The 21,497-nt window shown below is 30.9% G+C and overlaps 1 protein-coding gene across 1 annotated transcript in view; it reads right to left on the bottom strand.

The window, feature by feature from the left end:
• Positions 1-16,690, bottom strand: part of LOC117106732 (forkhead box protein N3-like) — a gene marked incomplete in the record, with an annotated part of 38,076 nt that extends 21,386 nt beyond the window's left edge. Inside the window, 3 exon segments of the mRNA XM_033248153.1 lie at positions 449-597; positions 8,489-9,086; positions 16,541-16,690. Coding sequence (XP_033104044.1) covers positions 449-597; positions 8,489-9,076 — 737 coding nt within the window.
• Positions 16,691-21,497: the final 4,807 nt, after the last annotated feature.

Raw genomic sequence — 21,497 nt, forward strand, 5'->3', positions numbered from 1 at the left:
TAAGGAAATTTTATTGATGAGCCGTGCTTGATTATCACATCAAGTTCATGAAGTTCTTCTTTTATATAATACATACATATTGACTGTTTAATTTTAAGAAATAACACTGAACTGTGTCTATAGTGTCAAAGTGTATTAGTTGTCATGGCAACAATTATTAGACAGGCAGTGCTTGAATTGTTGGCTATACTTAAGTCTTTCGCCATGGAAACAGATGGTTTATGAATCATAATTTCCAAGATCAGCCAACAATATTTGCTTTCTAAATTGTAGTCTTACTGGTAAAAAAACTATAATTTGTTCAACATAAAGAAAAAATGCTTTTAAAACTGGAAAAACATAGTCCCAAAATTCTACAATAATAATTGACAATTATACAAATATAGTTTTAATTATGCCTTTAGATGAAACTACAAACAAAATTAAGTTTTAAAATAAGGTTATCTACCTTGATATGGCAGTTAGTGGAGCATGATGTGTATACGGACTATAAGGAACTGCGTAGTGATACGGATGATACGGTGTCTTTCGCAGCGCTTGCATCAAATTTGGACGATACTCTGGATCAACACACCATAACGATCCCTTCCCTAATGTCTAAAAAAAAAATGAAAATTAAGTTATTATAAACTCTTGTAAATCAATTCAATTCAAATTTATATTCTCCAAAAACTCTTTCAATACATAAGTACCGAAAGGTCCACTCATTATCTCAGATAAGATAGTACAATACATACTTCAAGTATCGAAATGCACGCCATCGTGTCGGGATTCAATATTTCGACATTAATTATGTCATCAGGAATTAAAAATTTATACATATTTGCAAGCTTATATGCAAAAAAAAGTGTTTACCCAATGAAAAGATTACCTCTAGTATACATAACCCCTCATTTACGAACCCCGATTTTACGAATTCCCGAACGTAAAATCATGTCATTGTTGTCATAAAAAAGTTCCTATTTCATGTACAAAACACACGCGCGTCAAGAATTAATCGTTAGGCACAATCTCCACTACAATACAAAACGCAGATAGTGCGCTTTGAATACACCGACATTCAACACAGCACTCATACTTCATGTCTGCAACCGTGAGAAAACTCTGCTAAATGCGCAAGTTGTCGGCATATCCATAGGCGCATGATTTATTCAGTGGAAAATGTTCGTAAACAAACTTAAAAGTGAATAGCATTACGAAGATTGTCCACTGAATAAATCATGTGTGCCTTAGTCCTAACTCTTACGTAATAGAAAAGACAAAATAATCTTCGTAATTAACCCACCTACCAAATTTATTTTAACCAATGATATTCGAATAAATTTCACACGAGAAATTACTGTATAGCATATAGGCCTACAGCCGCGTTTAGGCTCGATTTATAATTTTAATTAAAATGTGGATTTTATTTGTCAAATCTCACTAACGTTAAGCTACTAACATTTCATTATTTCCCTCATAAAATAAAACACTAGCACCCACATTTTCTTTTTAACTTCAATATTCATTACATAAATGTTAATGTAGGCGTAGAACAATCATATTGCATACAAAAAAAAATAAAGTCCAAGCGCCGTGTCTACAGCCAATCAGCACTCTTCTTTTAATAAGTGAACCCCTGGTTCCGGGTTATTCTGTACAGGTATTTACTCTTGATGCCACAAGCACATAGATTGAGTAAAAAACGCTGTTGCGTTACTCGCCCTGTTGCGCCGCCCGCGGGGCTGTGTTTCTTCGTAAGCTAGAAGTCATATAGGCCTATTAATAAATTTTGTATACACATTAACAAGTATGTATAGTACAGTACTGAACATTTATGATCGTTATTTTGAATTTCTTTCGAGCGCAAGTTGGAGTTTTGGCTCCAATCCAACACAATTCCAGTCCAGGCCTAGCCCAGCCTAGCATATCGGTAGTGGAAATACATAGCAATTTTAAACAAAACCCCGTTTCGTACGTAAATGAAGGGTTCTACTGTACTGTATCTGGAGTCTATAATTAATTACATTTTTAAAAATTATTATATCAATAACTAATACCAAATCTAAAGTTTATTATCAATTGTTAAGTTTAAATATATGATATATGAAAGAGAACTCAATATTGCAATTAACTTAGGCATAAAATTTTAACTATAGCTTAGCTTTGATGTTCTAATTTGCAATCAGAAGATACTGTGAAATAATGTCATGTTTCCCACAATCCACTTCATAAAGACTTGATTGCAGAGTATCCTGGATCCAAAGGATTACCTGTGCCCATTTCACTCTTGTTAAATTACTATGCAAGTGTCATGTAGTTAGACTACATGGAGTATTTATCATTAAAAAAAGTTTGGATTTAAAAACAAAACATGGTTTCCTGAATAAAATATTCATTAAATATTAGATATACTTTTTTGTCTTGATTACTATGGATTTGTTGGCAAATTTACTTGACAAAATCTAATATTTAAAGTTGGCATTGCTCAAGCTACAATACACAATAAAAAATACACATATTCCTATGATACACTAGATGAAATGAAAACAGAGAGGTCATCTTCTTAGTTCTCAGTTCAAGTAATCAGAGATAAGACACTTGAGTTGACATGGTTTACTTTTAATCCCTTGTAATCAGACAAGGCCAAAAAAAAAAACTAAATTTATGTACATATAAAGTCATCTGAAGATGCCATGTAATCACCATGGCAACAGCTGATACACACATCACCATGGCAACAAACAACAGTGCTGGCATGTTGGTAGTCACATGACCTAGAATTCCTAGCCAGCAAATGCCTTCATCTTATGATCAGAAATTCCAGAGCCATCTAATAGCAGGCAAGCTGTCTTCAAATAAATGAATCCACACTAGTTACCCTCATCAAACTAATTCTGGAGTCAAATTTACATAAAATTATCACTCTTATGAATATTCACTTAAGAAATAGTATTTTCTAACATAGCGTTAATACTATAGCACAGACCTTCTCATAAAAATTCTTAAAATGTTTCACTCAGATATTACTGATTATAATTTGATTTGCTGCCAAAATAAATTCAGAGATGATAAATTCCAGATGAGTTAAATCTATATACTAGAATTACCAAGCACATACACAAAAGGCTATGGTTTAAATTGTCTTGGGAGTGTAAATATATGTTTCTACTACCTCTAAACAATTATAATTCTAAGCTTAAAAATCTATCAATGACTAGGGCCCTATAATAATAATAAATAATAAATATCATGCTAATTAATCACTATCCTGTTAATTATTCAAGAGAACTATCATTAACACATTTGTAAACAAACATGATACTTCAAAAAAGTTAGAGCATAAGATTACATAAACATAAAACTATTCTATTCCATCTTTATACATTATAAATCTACTAAGAAGATTAATTAAGATGAAAATCTTTTCTCCTCTGACGAAATTACCTCGTCCATTAAGTCAGTAATTTAATTAAGACCAATAAATAATTTCCCCCCTCCTACTTCAGGTATTAAGCTACAGTTGTACCACTTCCCCTAGCAGCATTTAATTATAAACTAAGAAATACAGTAATAATGAGTTTTCATTTGATATTTGTAAACTATCCCCCCGAAATAATCGAAATCACAAATCCTGACATGCTGTAAATCATTTAGAGTAACATTACCACATTTTAATATAAGTTGTTGAAATGTTCTGGTGCTAAAAGCAATCGATGCTTCGCATGTGCTAACAACAGGACGGAATATTAATTGTGCTTCATATTCAAAATGCAATATATGAAAGCATTCTGTCTGATGTAATTTTGTCATTTATAAAAATAAAAAATTACACTTTTATATAAGTAATACTGAATGGTTTTCATAGGTTAATGGAAGTGTAATGGAATGAGAAAGCCAATTTTATTAGACCTTGGTATTTTAGTTGTTTACTAGAAACCTCCTTTAATGTTACCAAATTGATGTCAAATTAATAAATTGAATACTGTAGATGGATTCTCTGTTTCTTGTCACATTGAACAGAAACTGGTGATATTGCAAAGTGTTGAACTGCAAATCTCAGTAAAATTGCTATTTTATTTCTTTTCAACAAGGTCCTATAGGCCAGACCTTTTATATACTTTGTAGACGACTCCTGTGTTAGCTGGGTTGATGGATAATTATAACTGAAATTATTTATTACATAAGCTTTCTCTTCTGGGTGCACCGAAGAGATCTAAAATTGTCAGAGTAAGGCGAAAAGAACAAAAATAGGATTTTGTTTCCTCATTTAGAAAAATGGACCTGCCAAAAGCATACATGCGATGAGAGAATAAAAATAACAATTTATTGAAGAATAAGAAATACAGAGGGCACCCTTAGACCTTCGCTGGAGATCTTATTGCATGATTTTATAAACGTTATTCTGGATGTAAACAGTTCAGAAATAGAACTGATAAATGTTTTATATTTAATCAACTGTGATTAAAGTAAAAATGCCTATTTGGGGATATCTTGGCAGCAGCGAGTATTATAAAAATACTATATATATTCTGAAATTGATTTTTTTTTTCTTTTGTGGAAATAGACTATGTATGTGCACAAACAGGAACAAATTAATTACGTTCGCATTTGAATTCATTATTTTCGGAACCGTTAGATCCACCAACAAAGTATAGAAATCTCACTGTACATTTATGATATTTTAATAACTTTCTGACTTCCAATTTTAGTCAAAAAAGTGGAAAAATTCCTCAACTGTAATTAGATTTTCAATCACTTGCTCAGTTACTTTTTCAGAAAGATCACTGTGTTTAGTTGCAAAAATAAACAACGCTGATCTCTACTTGAGAATCACATAAACACATCAAACAATATTTACACAATAACTGTGTTATATATTTTTCACTTTTTTTTTCCCGTATGGTTTCAAGGGAATACTGAACTACAGTGATATTGTCCCAAAATTTTGACAATGAATGGGCGGCCAAATAAAGGCCGATGGTTTGTTGCAAGTTGAGCTAAATGCCGTGCTACCACGGAAGGGAACTTGAAGTACAAATCAAAGAAATGTTTTATTATTTAATATATATATATTTGCAGTCTGAATGTAGAACTGTTTGATCGTTAGTAATTTTACAGCACCCGTAGCTATGAATATATACGTAATCTAAACTTAACTCAAAACAGTTTAATCTCCATCTGTTAACTAAATCTGAATGATGTTACATTTAAAAAAAAGCTATTAAAACCCACAATCATATCTCCAACGCAAATCTAATAAGCTTGCTTATTTGGTTGCCATGGCATTTAGTGTCCCATCTCCATGACGATAAAGCAGAAGACCAAGCATAACAATTGCCGAAGAAATTCTCAATCAGATTACCATCAGGATTCTTGAGAAAAATGCGACAGAAAACATTGTATGAATTTGAATAGTAATGGATTAACAAGACAGATAGACATTGCAGGCAATTTTAAAATACAATAAATTAAGATTCAATATCACTGGCGAGTGGGAAAACAATTTAATCTGAAGATGAATGTTGTACAAACCAAAAAAGAAACTTTAAAATGGAAGAAAAGTATTTGTTAAGTCTGTGTATCAAATATTTTGATGATAGGAAGAAATATACATATTCCCTTACATTTAAAGTGTTTATAAGAGTTTTTTGTATAATTATCAAAGAAAATGTTCCTCAGAACATACATTAACAATTAATTTAAATAAATGAAGGTGTTAAAAACATTCAATATAACCAGTGTAGTACTTTACTGCTTTTGTTATGTTCTAGGAAAAGTCCACTTGTGAAGAGAACATTGCTTTGATTATAACACTTGTATAAAAGAAATTCAATACAGTTTTGATCAATTGAGTGGCTTCACTTTCTGAGAGGCCAAATAAAGGTGTTTAGAATTCAATACAACTGCAGCAAATCTTTAAAAAAAAAATCTTGAATTTGCATCAAATTAAAGCATTCAACTACAATGTCATGACAACTTTTGTTGAAGTTTTGTAACCAAAGTTCACAACTCTAGGGCATGTTTTCCATAGTTCATGGATCTAATACAGGCAAAGAAAACATCATGGGTAAACAAAAAAAGTTAAATTTATACTTACTGTACTTCCTTTTTTAATTCTACAGTATACCAAAAACCTCGAATGGGCTTCTCAAGAAGAAGCCCATCTCGAATTTAAAGTCCACCTCTTCATTTTGCAAAATTAGCCTCGAGCCCATGGGCTTCTTTTTAAGATAGCGTAGACTTCTTTTCCAGATAGTACAGTATATACACTGTACATGAATTTTACAAGAAACAAAATAAAATTGGTTTATACAGTAGTTTAGGTGATTTAATGCGACAAGAAGCCAATCTCAAAAAGAAGCCCATCCGAAGTTCGTAAAAAAAAAAAAAAAAACAAAGATGCCCAGAGCTTCAATTCGAGGTTTTTACAGTATTTCAAATGCAATAAAATATAATGGGTTACGGGATAAATTAATGAAGATCTGTCAAATGAAATTCAGTAGTACTCACTAAATAATAAATTTATGTGAATAATCTTTTACCCAACCGGACATGTTATTGAACTGAATTTTTAATACGTCCCAAACTACTTATGAAAAAGCATGTATTATTACAACACAAATTCAAAAAAACCATGATGGAAACATTTTTATCCTCTCATTTCATGTTTGAATGTCTGTGCCTCGATTTTTGTACCTAACATATTCCAACACTTTCCTACTATGTTTCTTTTTTATGACCTATTTAATATTCATATAATTAAAGGAAAAACAAATTTAATAATTTGGCAATTTTTTATTTAAACTATTTTTTAACTATAGATTAAAATAATATGAGGTTAAAAAAAAAGTTTCATCAATTAAAGGAAAACAAATTTAATAATTTTGAAATATTTTATTTAAATTACTTTTTAACTTAGTCAATTAAGAGACAACTCTAAAAGAAAAATTACTTTTCTATTCTATAATTAAGAAATTACAGTATAGTATCTTTGAATAAGTTCAACTTGGGCCATCAAACCAAACTATAGTGATAATAACCAGGCGTTTATTTACAGCCAATAAAACCGACACCAACCTAACAACTATCATTTACAAGCAACTGCAAGATCAATTACCATGGCAACTGTGAGTAACCATGGAAACTGACTCATTTGCCAGCTACGTCAATAGTAACAGTGTGTTAAGCAACTTGGGAGTTGAAGTGGGTGTTGGTAAAATTGTAAAGCATCCTCTATTACAAATATTACTGAATTTAGTTCATAAATACAATTATAAAACACCTCCACTAATTCATTGTACTTGCTGTAATTAATGTCACATTGCAATCTATTGCCAGATGCGTACGTACAGCCGACAGACCTCGAATCATAATATTCCAGAAAATGTTGTCACCCGCCCAAGGAAATAACATCAGGAGTGCTTAAAAGAGGCTCCAGAAATTACTGAAATTACTCCTCTTTATTTTTACAACGATGAACTTGACCTTTTTTATTCAAGCAAGATAAAAAAAAACCTGTCGGCTAGTGGGTCCAGGTGAGAATAATCATCCCATTACTGGTAAGAGTGCAGAAGGCAAGATTGTCCTCATCAGACCCCCATGGTAAGGTTAAGGAAGGTGGCCTAGCAGTTAAGCATTTTTACTCGTTGAGGACGTTACATGTACAAAGAATTCCTTAATTATACTTCATAATATTGACATCCGACACCATTTTAAAATGTGGGCGTTTACAACAAAAACCTGTCTATCCTTTATAATAATAAAGAGCATAGAATTCCAATGCATTTAATAATTTAAACAGGAAATCGTTTCAAAACATAGTAGTCACACAATAGGGAAGAGTTCCCCATTTGGTTTGTTTACTGTAAAGTTTGTTTTTTTCATTTTTTAATTGAGAAACTAAAATTTGCACATAATATATCCCTAGAGAAAATAAGCTAATGATAAATCAGAACTATAGGATTGCAGCTTAAAATGCTAGCTTTATATATAGAAATATAAATACAGTAGATATATATTTATAATAGATATATACAAGTTAAGAGGACATCTGCAAATCAACTCAGTATGGAAACCAATGCTGCTAAAGAGAAGTAATATTTATAGCATTTTTTCTATTTTTTGACAAAAAGAATGCAGTCAGCCTGAATATAACTCATACTAGCTACTTTAATAATAGCAAGCCATAAAAACTGCCTCTATTTATTCTCTGACCTCGGTATCTTATTAAAGGTTAAATTCTGTATAGTAGCATCATTCATAATCATATAGATATATAATTTAAAATAGTAGTTTTAATGAATTGATTTGATCTAATCTACAGTTTTTATTAAACATTTTTTTTTTAAATGGAAAATATTTGAGATTTTTATTTTGGTGTGTAAATTATTTTAAAAAAACAAAAAAAACTTTTAAGCTCTGAAAAGTTCCTGCTGTAGCAAGCATGAAGATTTTGTGGACTATTTTTATGATGGAGATAAATGAATTAATGAAAAGTCTAACTCACCTGTCCTTTAACCTTTTCGACTTTCTTAAAACATTTGTTCAACGACAAGTTATGTCGCACAGAGTTTTTCCATCCGGTCGGAGCTGAATGAAAGTATGGAAAATGATCCAAAATCCACTGATAAATGTCTTTAACCGGAAGACGCTTTGTCGGAGAATCTTCTATTGCCATAAAAATTAAACAACTAAAGGAAAACGGAGGTTTGCTGTTCACTTGTTTGATTGGATCATTTGAATCGGAGGCATTATTGTTCGCTCGATTATTAATATTGTTTATGAGACCGCCATTTATATCGCAGTTTTCTTTGGACATGATTTCTTCATCGTCGTACTCATCATCATCTTCTAGGTTAATATCTTTGAGAAGATCTGCGCTGTGCAGCCAGGTAAGAGGTTTCAACTCGTCGTCATCAAGCGGTCCTTTCTCCGTACGGATCGCTCCGAAGCAACTGCTCGACAGATCCAGGTCTTCCATCTTCACGTCTTCAAATGCTTGCGTTAATGATTCACTCGGAAAACTACTGCTTAAATCGTACGATAACCTCCGTTTCCAATTTAATTCTTGCTTACGACTTGGTGGCATTTTCATTGGTTACAGCCTACAAATTGAAATTTAAAAAAATAAAATTATTCATAAATTGTCACTAGCATGTTTTAAACAAGAAATCAAAGTGTGTAATGAAAAAACTTACGCTATAGAATAAACCAAATTTACAATATTACAATGTTAACTTCCTAGTCTCCCAACTCAACAAGAGTCCTATTTAAACAATACATAGAGAAGAATAGCTTGTATGTACTAAAGTTTAACACTGCAGGTAAATTATCTGGAATCTTCAATCAGAGACAACAATTAGCAAAGCAATGAAAAAGTATCTCCAAATACAATTACACTGATGATATCAACATTAAAACCATGCTGAAACTTAAATGCTTACATACATGCTTAAACTCCTGGATCTCCATGCTAAATGCAGTCCAGAAACGTCCTATTTTGCAAATCACACATACAGTTTACTCTGCAACTACTCATTTACATATGAACACACTTTTTTGCTCAGAAGTAAAGAAATTTGAAAATTAACGCTAGAATGCTTTGAAAACCGTCAGTGAACCACGAGTGGTGGAACAGTGTTTTGGAAAACGTCTATAGGATTTGACACGGTGTCTGCATTGTTCTCGACTGAACCAGCACTAATATACTGAAATGCTTTACAGTTTCTTTTTGGTCATCCAACTGCAAAATATTGTGCTCAATAACAGACAAATAAAACCTTACACACGACACAGGAAACATATAAATCAAAAAATTCTTTAGGTAAAACTAAACTTATTGTCATCAAATTTACACAATACTGTAATAAAAGTATTTATATGCATATGGATACAAGTAGATAGTTAGTTGATTGAACAACACACAATCAATGGTTCTTTATTTTTTAACCAATATGAATATTTTGTACTTATAAATTATGCAAACAATAATATCTCATTTAAAATACATAAAACAAACACTAGTAATGGTATTTCCTAATTGGTCCAATGAAAACAATCTAGCATAAGTTATTTGTGGCACAGTATTGAGCCATAATTCCAAATTAATGACATAATATAATTTGTGCACTTAAGCTCAATATGTATTGAGGTCATATATATACAAGTAATTTGTCGGAATCGTATAACCACTCCGAATCGTAAGCCCGTACTTTGCCTAATGTCATTTGCCAGCCTCATTGGTTAAATGAAGTATTGACTGTCCAAGTTTGTGTTGTATGTCAGCTTACAGCCAATCCAATTATAGTGCACAAGATTCCAAGAGACAGTATCAAGCTTCCATGCACAATCAGCCAATAAATACAGTACCATGACTCAAAAAATCTCCATAGCAACAATGACTAAGTAAGCTTGGTTACTATAGTAACAGACTCAGAATCATGTTCAGTGTTGAAACTTGTAGGCCTCTAAGAAAGAGGGTAAGTTAGGTGTTAACACTTCTGCAACTATTTCTCTGTATTATTTCTATTATAAACAAATCATGTATTTGTTTTTTCGATTATACTGAGAATTATACCTTCTTATATTTTTTTTCTATCCAAATTCATTAGAATCTAATAATCAAAATTATTTTAGAATCTAATATGTTTCATTAGATCCAACTGTGTATATTGTATAATTGCTGACATTTTACTGTCCTTCACTTTAATTTAAAAAAAACTAACCAGAGTGCAAATTTTGCATGAATAATAATTTTTTAATGTTAAGTACTGAGTAGTAAATTAAGGGGAAAAAAAACAAATTAGAATCTAGATTTAATTAATTGATTTTAGTGAAAGTGAGACTGATCAATATATGCAGACAATTAAAAGAAACTCCAATCCGGGAGATTCTTAATAATGCAAGACACAAAATTTATGAATATTCATGATAAAGTAAATCCATTCAATAATGGCTTGCTCTCTCAAATTTTACAGCAATATTGAATGGATTTAAAACATCATTAAGAAATGCAGAATAATTAACTATAAATCCATAAATTATCAACTTCTTTAATAAAAAAAAAAAAAATTTTTAGGTTGATTTGAGAAATTTTTTTTTCCCCGAGACAGTATAATTCTTCGTCCAATCATTCACTCATTATTCAAACTATTAACAATTACTTCTGGTTATATATTCCACATTTCTATGGAAACTTGACACTGAATAATTACCGTGGAAATGGATACCATAGCAACAAATCTACCATATGGCCACTTTCCAACAGCAGAATCATTTTAGTTACAGATATGTAAAGCTATAGATAGCGTTTGGCATTGAGCAAGGGAGCTGATGAAAGAACACCTCCCTAGGGAAAATCTGTTTATCATCTAAACTCACATTATTCACAAAAAAATATAGAAAGTTCGTACATACAGTACATATTTCCCCCGAGCCCATTATATAAAAGCATTTTTGAACATGCTTGAATGCTTTTTAAAGCAATGAAGCTTGACCAACGGAGACATTTCGCCGGCCATCAGATTAATGGACGCCCAAACAATTGCAGTTTTATTTAAGCCCTCGATAAAAAAAAACAGAAAAAGCTAAATCTAGAAAACAACAGACCTACTTATTTGTAGAAAAACAAGACTGTGTCAAAGGGCAGATAATAGTGACATTAAGATTCTCTGATCTGTATCATACACATTAGAGCCAAATGCCTTATATTTTTGTATGGGTTTTTTTCTTATTTTAATTGCTTTGTACTTACATTTAAGTTTTAATATCACCATTTTTTTTACTGAAAAAAAGTGTAAATATTAATATGGTACTGTATCTTTAGAGCTTCTACTCTCAAGAGTCCTAGGTTCAAATCCTGTATAAACCAGAAATGTTTCCAACAAATTAACCTATATATAGACACTTCATGAGGTTTATAAAGTTTAATTTAGGTTACAATATAAATTTTATACTATATAGCACTGCCAAATTGGTTTGTGGCCAACAAAATGTCGTACACTACTATTGAACAAGTATAATATAATATTAAATGACATTATCAAGGATCAGCACTTTCTATGTACTTTTACTAAAAAAAAAGATCAAAACACAACAGTTAAACCTAGGCCTACCACTTACCTGAACATATTAAAAGGCTCATAAACCTTGCCAACCATTCCTCATAAGAACTTGTACATATTGAACTCTAACTATCAAGGATGCTTAGCTTTAAGATGGAAACAATACTAATATCATTTGCATATTTAGTCACATGATAATCAAACTGGTTGCTAATTGTTTTATCAATCATGAGCCCATTATCTTAAATAAATTAGCAAACAACTCAATAGCAATGTACAAAAACTCATTCCTCAAAGTACAAGGTACGGACTCCTTTGGTACAGTGTGGTAGTAGTAGTTATAATGCAAACTGAGTAACAGGTTACAAATAAAGTCTATCTTATTAATATAAAACAGTTTTTTTTGCTTATTATTCTTTGCAAATTGTTTATATCTCAAACATAAGCAACACCTCAATTACTGGAGCTAATGGGAAACCAGAGAAAGGGATTAAAAATGAGGCACGTCTCATTAAAATACCAAGTGCACTCTTGAAACAAACAACATAAAAGCCAAGGATAAGGCAATTTTATAATGAGCAAGTAATTTTTAATTGTAATTATAATTAATTTTTAGTAATTTTCATAATTATTGTAAACATAGCAATATTATAATTATAGAAATAATAATAATAATAATAATAATCTTTTTATATCTTGTGATTTTATTGTATTGATTATATTTTTGATGTTTATTGCAATTTTCGCCTGTATGTGGGAACGAAGAGTTCCTGTTGGACGGTTGTTAATAAAAAATAATAATAATAATAATAATAATATATTTAAAACATTCTTTAAATCAATTCACTTGAACAGTACAATACTGTAGTAGTAATAATGTACAGCAACATTCCAAAACAATGCAAATTTAGTATTAAAGAATACAGAGCAGTTTTTTTTTTACATCCTCGAACAGCAAGTAACTCACAAATTACTGGATGGAACATTAATTTATAAAATCAAGTCTCTATCAAAAGCCTTAGCAAGGGGAGATGTTTTTAGTCTAACTGTCACAAAAATTGAACCAAATACTCATGACATTATAATGAAAGCACTTTATCGAACAAGCTTTACAACTCCACTCAAAAAAACGTTTCTATCCTTATCTGTGTGTGTGTTAAATTACTATGTGACATTTGAATACATTAGGCAAAATTATTTTTGAAAAAAAAAAAAATTAAAAATGGCTAGTCTAGAGAAATATTACTAGACATCAGTAGACACATTTTTAAAATAAAATATTTTAAATATGTGCTATATTTTTAACAGTAAAGTTTTTGAAACATAGTTTCTTTTATTAAGGGTTGTACATTCAATATGAAGTACGTTCAATATCATAGGCTTGAACGCCTAAAAGCTGGTTTCAGCCTAGCATGCTCAAATTGCGAATGTGAACCTAGAACCTGTTATTCCAATGGCATTTTACATCAAGAGACATCATATTATGAATCGATATTTGCCATACCCAACTTATTATATAGCACTGAATGCTCAGTACGCTACCACTGCCCAGAATTTTAATTTTTATTTTTGTTATTGTATCTTTTTGTTACTGTTTTTGTAAATGTTGGTGAAATAAATACGTGAAATGAAATGCTTGCGAAAAAATCTTGCTACAGAAAACCAATGAAAACTTCTTTTCACACTTAACTGAACTAATCTGCCGTCCCAGGGAGGGGATATCTACACCCATGCACCTCCAGCCTACACCCCCCTCCCCTCCGATAGGGAGTCATACAATTGTCTGCGTAGTGACTATGGTAATCTTTAATTAAAAATAACCCTCAAAAATAAACTAAAAGAATTGAATTGCTTATAATCAGGTAAAAGAACAAATTAACAAGGATACAAAATAAAAAATATAATTATTTGCAGAGTTATACTATAAAACACCGGAAAATTGATTACTATGAAATATAACTTAAGGGTCAGATCCATGCAATAGGCAATATTATTAATGCACGGTTAAATTGACAAATAAAACAATTCTTGTTCGATTTTTCAATTGAAAATTGTAACTTGCAAATTAATTATTGGCAAATAACATATTTTCTATTCTCCTTAATAATTGAAAGCTATTAACGTATGCAAAGTATGCAACTCAAAAACGTGAATGACCTTTTGACGATATTTAGTTTAACTCTATTAGTATTATTATAACCTTTATTATTGTTGTTACTTTATGCACTGCACTTATGTATTCAATCAAATCAAAAAGTAAAATTTCACATGAAACATTTTGTAAAAATTGATGGATAAAATATTTTGTATCTTGGAAGTATCCAATTTTATTTTTCATGATTATTAATATTTGCTCAACACAAACACTATATATTTAATGTGCTTGCCTTCTATTACAGACAGATACTAAGTTCGATCAATAACAGATATAAAAATTTTTCACATAGATAAACAAAGCCTCCTTTAGAGCAAGATATTAAGGATACGCACATGAATTTATCTCATCTTTTTAATACCTATATCAATATTTGTTAATAACTTACTTGGGAGATTTCTATTAAGAGTCACCTGTTACTATTTATCTGTTAATTACTTTGTTTGATATTAATTATGATACAATATCTTAAGTATTATTATTGAAATAATCTAGGAGGAAAATCTGCTAACATCAGCACCTGTTTTATGGCAAATCAGCCTTAGGAATAAAAAGAATACAATATATAAAGAAATTGAAGAAAGGAGAATAAAAATGGGAAATAAAAGAAGAAAAATGAAAAAGGCCAATTTTTTAAAATGTAATTTATTTATCTAAGTCCACTAATTTTTATAAAGGAATGAGTTTGAAAAAGAACATCGGAAATCAGGCTGAGATGTTTATTTACATTTTTAAAATAAATACTGAAACATAGACATGGCTCAAATTCAATAGCATAAAGTATAAATATTGACAGACTACTAAAAGTCTGAATTAATTTCAGTTTTATTGATTAAATAATCTAGTCTGAACATCTGGGTAGGTGACAATTCTATAAATGAGCAGCATAACAACTAGTCATGAGGCCCCAGGCATGAAAATGTCCGAGGCCCCCTTTCGCGTCAGGAAAATATTTTGCTTCATATGGACTTCAAGGGCTGGAAAGACTGCTCTATATTTCTATGCTGGGTAGCAGTAAAAGCTCGGGCCTTTTTGGGCTGGGGTCCCACGGCTTCATCTATCCCCCCACCCCCCAAGAGCTAATTAGAGTTACCCCACTAAATTCTATGGCACTGGTACATTAGGAATGAGTAAATGATAGTGATGAGATCATGGAATAAAGGTTACAATTTAAATACCGTAACATTGCAGATGACGTGGACCTATAATCCTGAGGTCTAATATTCCAAATTCAATTTGGAATGAGTAAGTGGGGGGGGGGCAAACTTTGTGTTTATGCCTACAATCACAGTTGATGCTCCACATCAATAGATGATTATAATCTTGGGATTGTTTCCTGAAATTTTTGAAGTTGTCAAACTCGTTCGCAGGAGTACAGTACCTTAAGATAGAACCTTAAGATAGAAAATGGTAAGCTAAGAGAAAGAAATTATCAATCTTATTGGCTTTAGAAATAAAATAAAATTTTTCACAAATTTTTCAAATCATTTCTTATATATTTTAAAGTTGCCTTACATTGAAAAATAGATAATATATTTTGTAATGGAGTAAACAGAAATAACAGCAAAATTGATATCCATCAACTTCCCATTTTTTAACTTCATCAGTAATTTCTAACCTGTCTATCGTATAGTAGATTGCAGGCGATTTTAAGTGATTTGTGGACCCAATAATTTACTATATATCAAAGGTTTCTTAAGGCTGCAATTGCTGTACTACTAGGTAATTACAAATACAAAGGATTTCCTGACGATACAAATCTGTTTCAAGATTTCCACTAATCATTCTAACCATTTAACTCATTAGAAATTAATGAGTGAACTATGCGATTTCTAAGGGGATTAAGTGTTCCTTATGAAGCCATGTCTATTGTAATAGTTTAATCTAAATCTACTGAATAGCTGACGTATTATTAGTCAGAGAGCAAGACCAAGGAACAGAGAGGAAATTGCATCCGAGTAACTTTGAATAATTCCAATTTCAATCGATGATGCTTACTACCAAATCCCAATGGAATAAATTTAAACTCGCTGATGTACAACCTCTATCTTGTCAGTTTGAGCACCACGCGCAGCGGAAGTGCCGTCGTTCACGGAAACTGTACCCTCTGCAAACAGAGAGCATCTTGTGCAAAGAAAGATACACGATGTGTCCACATTACATTATTGACTTAATGTCTTTTTACACTGGATAGGCTCTTCGTAATTGCTTAAATCTCAAATTGACTAGAAACCATTCACACAGAATAAATAAAATTAAATGTTGATACAAAACATCCACTTCAAAACACATACTTCACACACACACACATCATCTGCCAAAAAAAAGAAGAAATACTCACATTAAAAAGAGCAATGCCATATTATTCCAAATTATGCATAGCATACATCAAGAACATTTAATATTAATGCAGCAAACAATACATATTCCACAACATGTAGAGAATACGGTGAACGTACAGCGATGATGAAGTAACTATGGTAGTGATAACACACTCAAACTGTTTCATCACTCTCTGCTGAACCTCCCGAATAACAATTAATTTGATTGGAGGAATTCTATCTGCCCAGCTGTCACATGGCACAGATGTCTTGTTTGTAACGATCTATATCATCTTTAGGGACTACCTCATAAGACAACTCTAATTAACTTTTAAGACTTACCATTTTGAAAACCATTTTGATATTCATTTCTGCAAGTCATATCTGAAAAAGAACTCGCTGGATCACAACCGCAGCGTAGAAATGGCCGGCAAATTACAGTTAGCAAACCACAAAGACAGGGAATTATTATTATATACCTGCAACTTTTTCAGAGTGCAGATCGGTTGCCAAGACAACAGGACATCATGGCTGCCAGCAAGTTAATACTTAACATTTAAGAATACAGTATATTGGCTTACAGTATAAATGTTCAACGTATAATGAGAATACTCTCTATTATGTAGACAATGAAACTGTGTTTAATTCTAATAATAAATGCATATTACAAAACATATAATGAATATTTAATATTACTTAAATTTTCTTGATAAATAATTAAATGCATTGCTGAGTTTAATGGCTAACTCAACTTTCTTATAAGAATCTATGTCAAATATAGTTATGACACTTTATGTTGACTTTAAATTAAATTTATATTAAAGTATGTATGAATTGATAAGCATTTCAATAATAAGTAGGTTCTATTTATGACAAAATTTAACTTTAACCTAAGAGGCGATTGAAATGATACGTATCTATCTCGCTCATGATTATGGAACTAAATTTAAACGATAACACGAGGACTCACAGAGGCTTGGCTTAATAATTCACCCGGAGATAAAAGCATGATACATTTCTATACAGCTCATACTAATTAGTCACGGCAACAGTCGCTTCACTGTGAAATAGTATATAAACTACTGAAGCAAGAAATAAATAATAATTGTGTATTAATCAAAAGAGGAGTGGCTATGGCCTGAAATTTATGTGAACTAGAATGACATCATTATATGGGTCAGGGGTTTCTGTCGGGTTAGGGACACCCATTTAGGAATGTGGATTATAAACACAAGAAGAAGGTAAATCTTTTAACACAAATATCTAAGTCAAAAGCTCAATGTCGAATACGTCATGTAAGGAAATATCCTTGAGAAAAAATTTCTAACTTAAAAAAAAAAACACCCAATGAAGATATTTATTAACACCATTAAACTTCAAATAACCTATTATATTATCATACCTTTTACCTCTTTAATCTGAGACCTTAAATTTAAAAAAAAATAACAAGAGCATTGAATTTCTATCTCTATGTACTGTTGCTAAGTAATTGTCAAGGTAACCAAACAAAGGTTAACAAATGCCTTAAACAATGATTTCATCTCATTTGAAAGACCCAAAGGAAAATCTGTGTACTAAATCTGGCTAATCTCTATTATAGTATAAACTTAAAAGCTTTACCATCCTGACTTAAGATCTCTGATCTCTAGAACTTTATTAGAATATCAAAGACACAAGAAAAATAAGCTAAAAATTAAAAAAAGAAATAAAAATTAAATTCCATATTTGAATAGATGCCTAATTTGTATATTTAAGTAAGGCCAAGTAAAAAAAAAAGTAGTTTCTCGTCCGAATATTTTGAGAAAAAGAGAATGAGGGCATTCGTTTTTTTACTCCGAGATGGCAAATCCAAGATGGCCGATGGGAAACAGCTACTACTTTTTAACTTTTACCAAGTAGACACATTAAAAGCAAATAAAAGCACTAGATGATTCATATATGTATCCCCAAACACAAACGATCGAGAGGAACTGTACTAATGCGAGTTAGCCAGATTTTCATACCTTTGCGTAAATTATTTGGCCTAAGTTACTAACTTCAAATAAAAAATTTCAAAGAGAAAAATTTCCCTGTCAATTAAAAGACAATAAAAAAAATACCTTTTTATTTTCTTAATCTTGCATACACTTTTCAATCAACTGGCTGGTAATTAATGTATGACTAGGCCTACAATGTTTAGCTATTGTAGAATGCATGCATTCAGACATGCTACACGTCAGCAGCTAGGTGTGTCTATATGTGGGTGTGGAAGGCGAACCTCCAGAACAGATTTTTGTCCCACTTTACTGGACAAATACATACCATTCAAGTGGGTAAAATCACTTGAAATTCCTTCAGCTGCACCCTCACTTTCTAAATTCATGATTTATTATCTTATTTAAACTCAAGATAGATAGCAAAGGGAACAGGTCCCTTTAAAAAATACTCATCATCAGAAAAGTGAACAGGTACCTTTACAAAGTACCTATCAGAATAACATAGTAATTTAACAATAAATAAATAACACAAAATTCATTTTTATCTTTATTTATTTACTTGTTTATTTACCAAAACAACAGCTGACACTGATACGCCACTACAGCATGGTTAACAAGACAAAGACGGAGCAAAAGCAAGCAAAACACAGACATTATCACACCTAAAATGCTACGACAAAAATATGTAAAGTAGTAATATTGATACGTCATAGTCAAGTTCATAAAATAATTGGGAAAAAATATATATAAAAAAAGAAGAAAAAGAAAGTTAAATTAGCACGACATAAACAAGTAAATAAATAAATGATACAAACGGCTTAGGGACTGTGGTCGATAGCAATAAAATCGTGATCCTCCCTCCCCACTACCTACCATTTTAATACCCATAAAATTTCCTGTTTATACATGACATATAGGCATGTATGTGCACATTAGTTAAAACCAACTCAAAAGATTTCCTAACATAAATATATCCCTACTTAACGTCTTCAGGGAAAGAAAAAAAAATGATAGAAAATCTCAAAATCATCTACTACAAAGTATCTAATGCAACAAAATCCATCCATGTGAATATGTTTATCTGGTCGTCACGGAAACACAGCATGCAATTCTGGATGTCCTTGTGTTGTCACCTTTTCCTCATCTTTGGTTAGGCATCACCATCAACTGCATCGTGCAGCCCATGGGATTATTTCTGATGTAAATTATACATATCATTTACTATCGCGACTACTCTGTGCAAGAAATACTCTATGCATTTTAAGTCGCCAAGCCTCAACTAATTTATTAAATATGAAAATATGAAATAGAATATGCATATGAACACAAATTTGACGGACAATACATTTATGTGGTTACATCTTACTAAAGACTAAATCCATCACTGCAAGGTTTATGGAAAGTTACATAATTAATCTAAAATATTTGCATATCAAATGATTGATTCTATGAAAATGAGTACATGTGATCATATTTTTCCATCACTTTCATAAATGTACAAAACATACACTACAGGGAAGGAGCCAATAGTGTAAATATTCATTTATTAAAATCAATATATTATAAAATATTATAATATAAAAAATATCATGTTAATATGAAAATAACACCATATTTTTATTCTGACTCGCAGGAAAATTAATATTTTGTTCTCATTTGAAATACGAAACCAAATATACATGACCTCAAACCGATATACTAAACATTTGATGTTATCAGTTTTATACATACTGTAATGTTGTTTTTAAAAATATATATATATAGTCCCGATTGAGACAGAAAAGTAGAAAAGTTATTCCCAAGTTGACCTAATATTAAAGGTCAAAACACTGAGAATTAATGCATCTCTCTCATTTTTTGGAGTTGCTTTTATAATAAATCATGTACATTGCATAGTAGGTTCCACTGCAATTTATATATTTGTATTTTAATTCCAAATCAATTAACAGAAATAAAAAACTTCTAATTTTAAGTGAAAATACCTATATATAGAAACACTAACGATTGCCCACATTAAACTAGGCACCCAGTTAAAACATGACAGTAATGCAAGAAAACTGAATAACAAATACTATACTAATTATAGTCATATGGTTAATTTAACCCAAAATTTACAAACACTATCTCTGACTGCCATCAAAATATAGAAAACATTAATTGCTCATCCAGAACACCCACAAAAGATTTTAAAAATATACTTATTCAATGTTTTACTAGACATTTTACAATAAAAATATTTAAACTTCGTGCCATAAACATAAGGGTCTAATGTATTATTTGAAACATTCATTTCTCGATATACTTTTCAGCTGAATGTTTATAGGTTATTATTGATAAAAATCTATTAAAATATAACTTTAAAGTATAAATTTGATCTATAAAATGTCAAAAAATACATCAATACAAAACAGTGACACATAGTGTTTTTATATACTAAGTATAATAAATGCTTAAATAAATCTCTGCACAAAATAACCAAAAGTTGGATTTAAAATCACTATGTTGCGTACGCTAAGACATTTTTAAGTTATTGTAAATATGCAAATGAATAAAAGTCAAAATACTATCCAATTTTGTAAGAGAAACATAAATAATTAAAAATTTAAATTTACACTTCTTTTTATAACCAACACATTTCGTAAGAACACCGAGTATGAAATTGCTTAAAATTTAAAATTAAGAACAAATTATTGAGGCTGAGGTAATATGTCAAATGAGGTTTTTATTTATATTTTTTTTTTTAAATAGAAAAACCAAAAAAATCTTATCTGTAACTTATTTGCAGTTGGTGTGACAATGTAATACCCTCTATAATATAGTACAGTAATAACAGCTGTACTGCATAATCCTTTTTTTAATGTTTTAAAAGTGTTTAAAAACAAGACCAAAATAAGATCGTTTTTAAGCCTGAATCAACATATACTACTCAGCCTCCACTGGGACTCGAACCCGGGACCTTTCACATACATGGCAAACTTCATAACTATTTAAGCATTCGGTA

The sequence above is a fragment of the Anneissia japonica genome, unplaced genomic scaffold (genome assembly GCF_011630105.1).
Source record: "Anneissia japonica isolate Jap-2015-1 unplaced genomic scaffold, ASM1163010v1 scaffold287705_len1045735_cov187, whole genome shotgun sequence".
NCBI lineage: Eukaryota > Metazoa > Echinodermata > Crinoidea > Comatulida > Comatulidae > Anneissia > Anneissia japonica.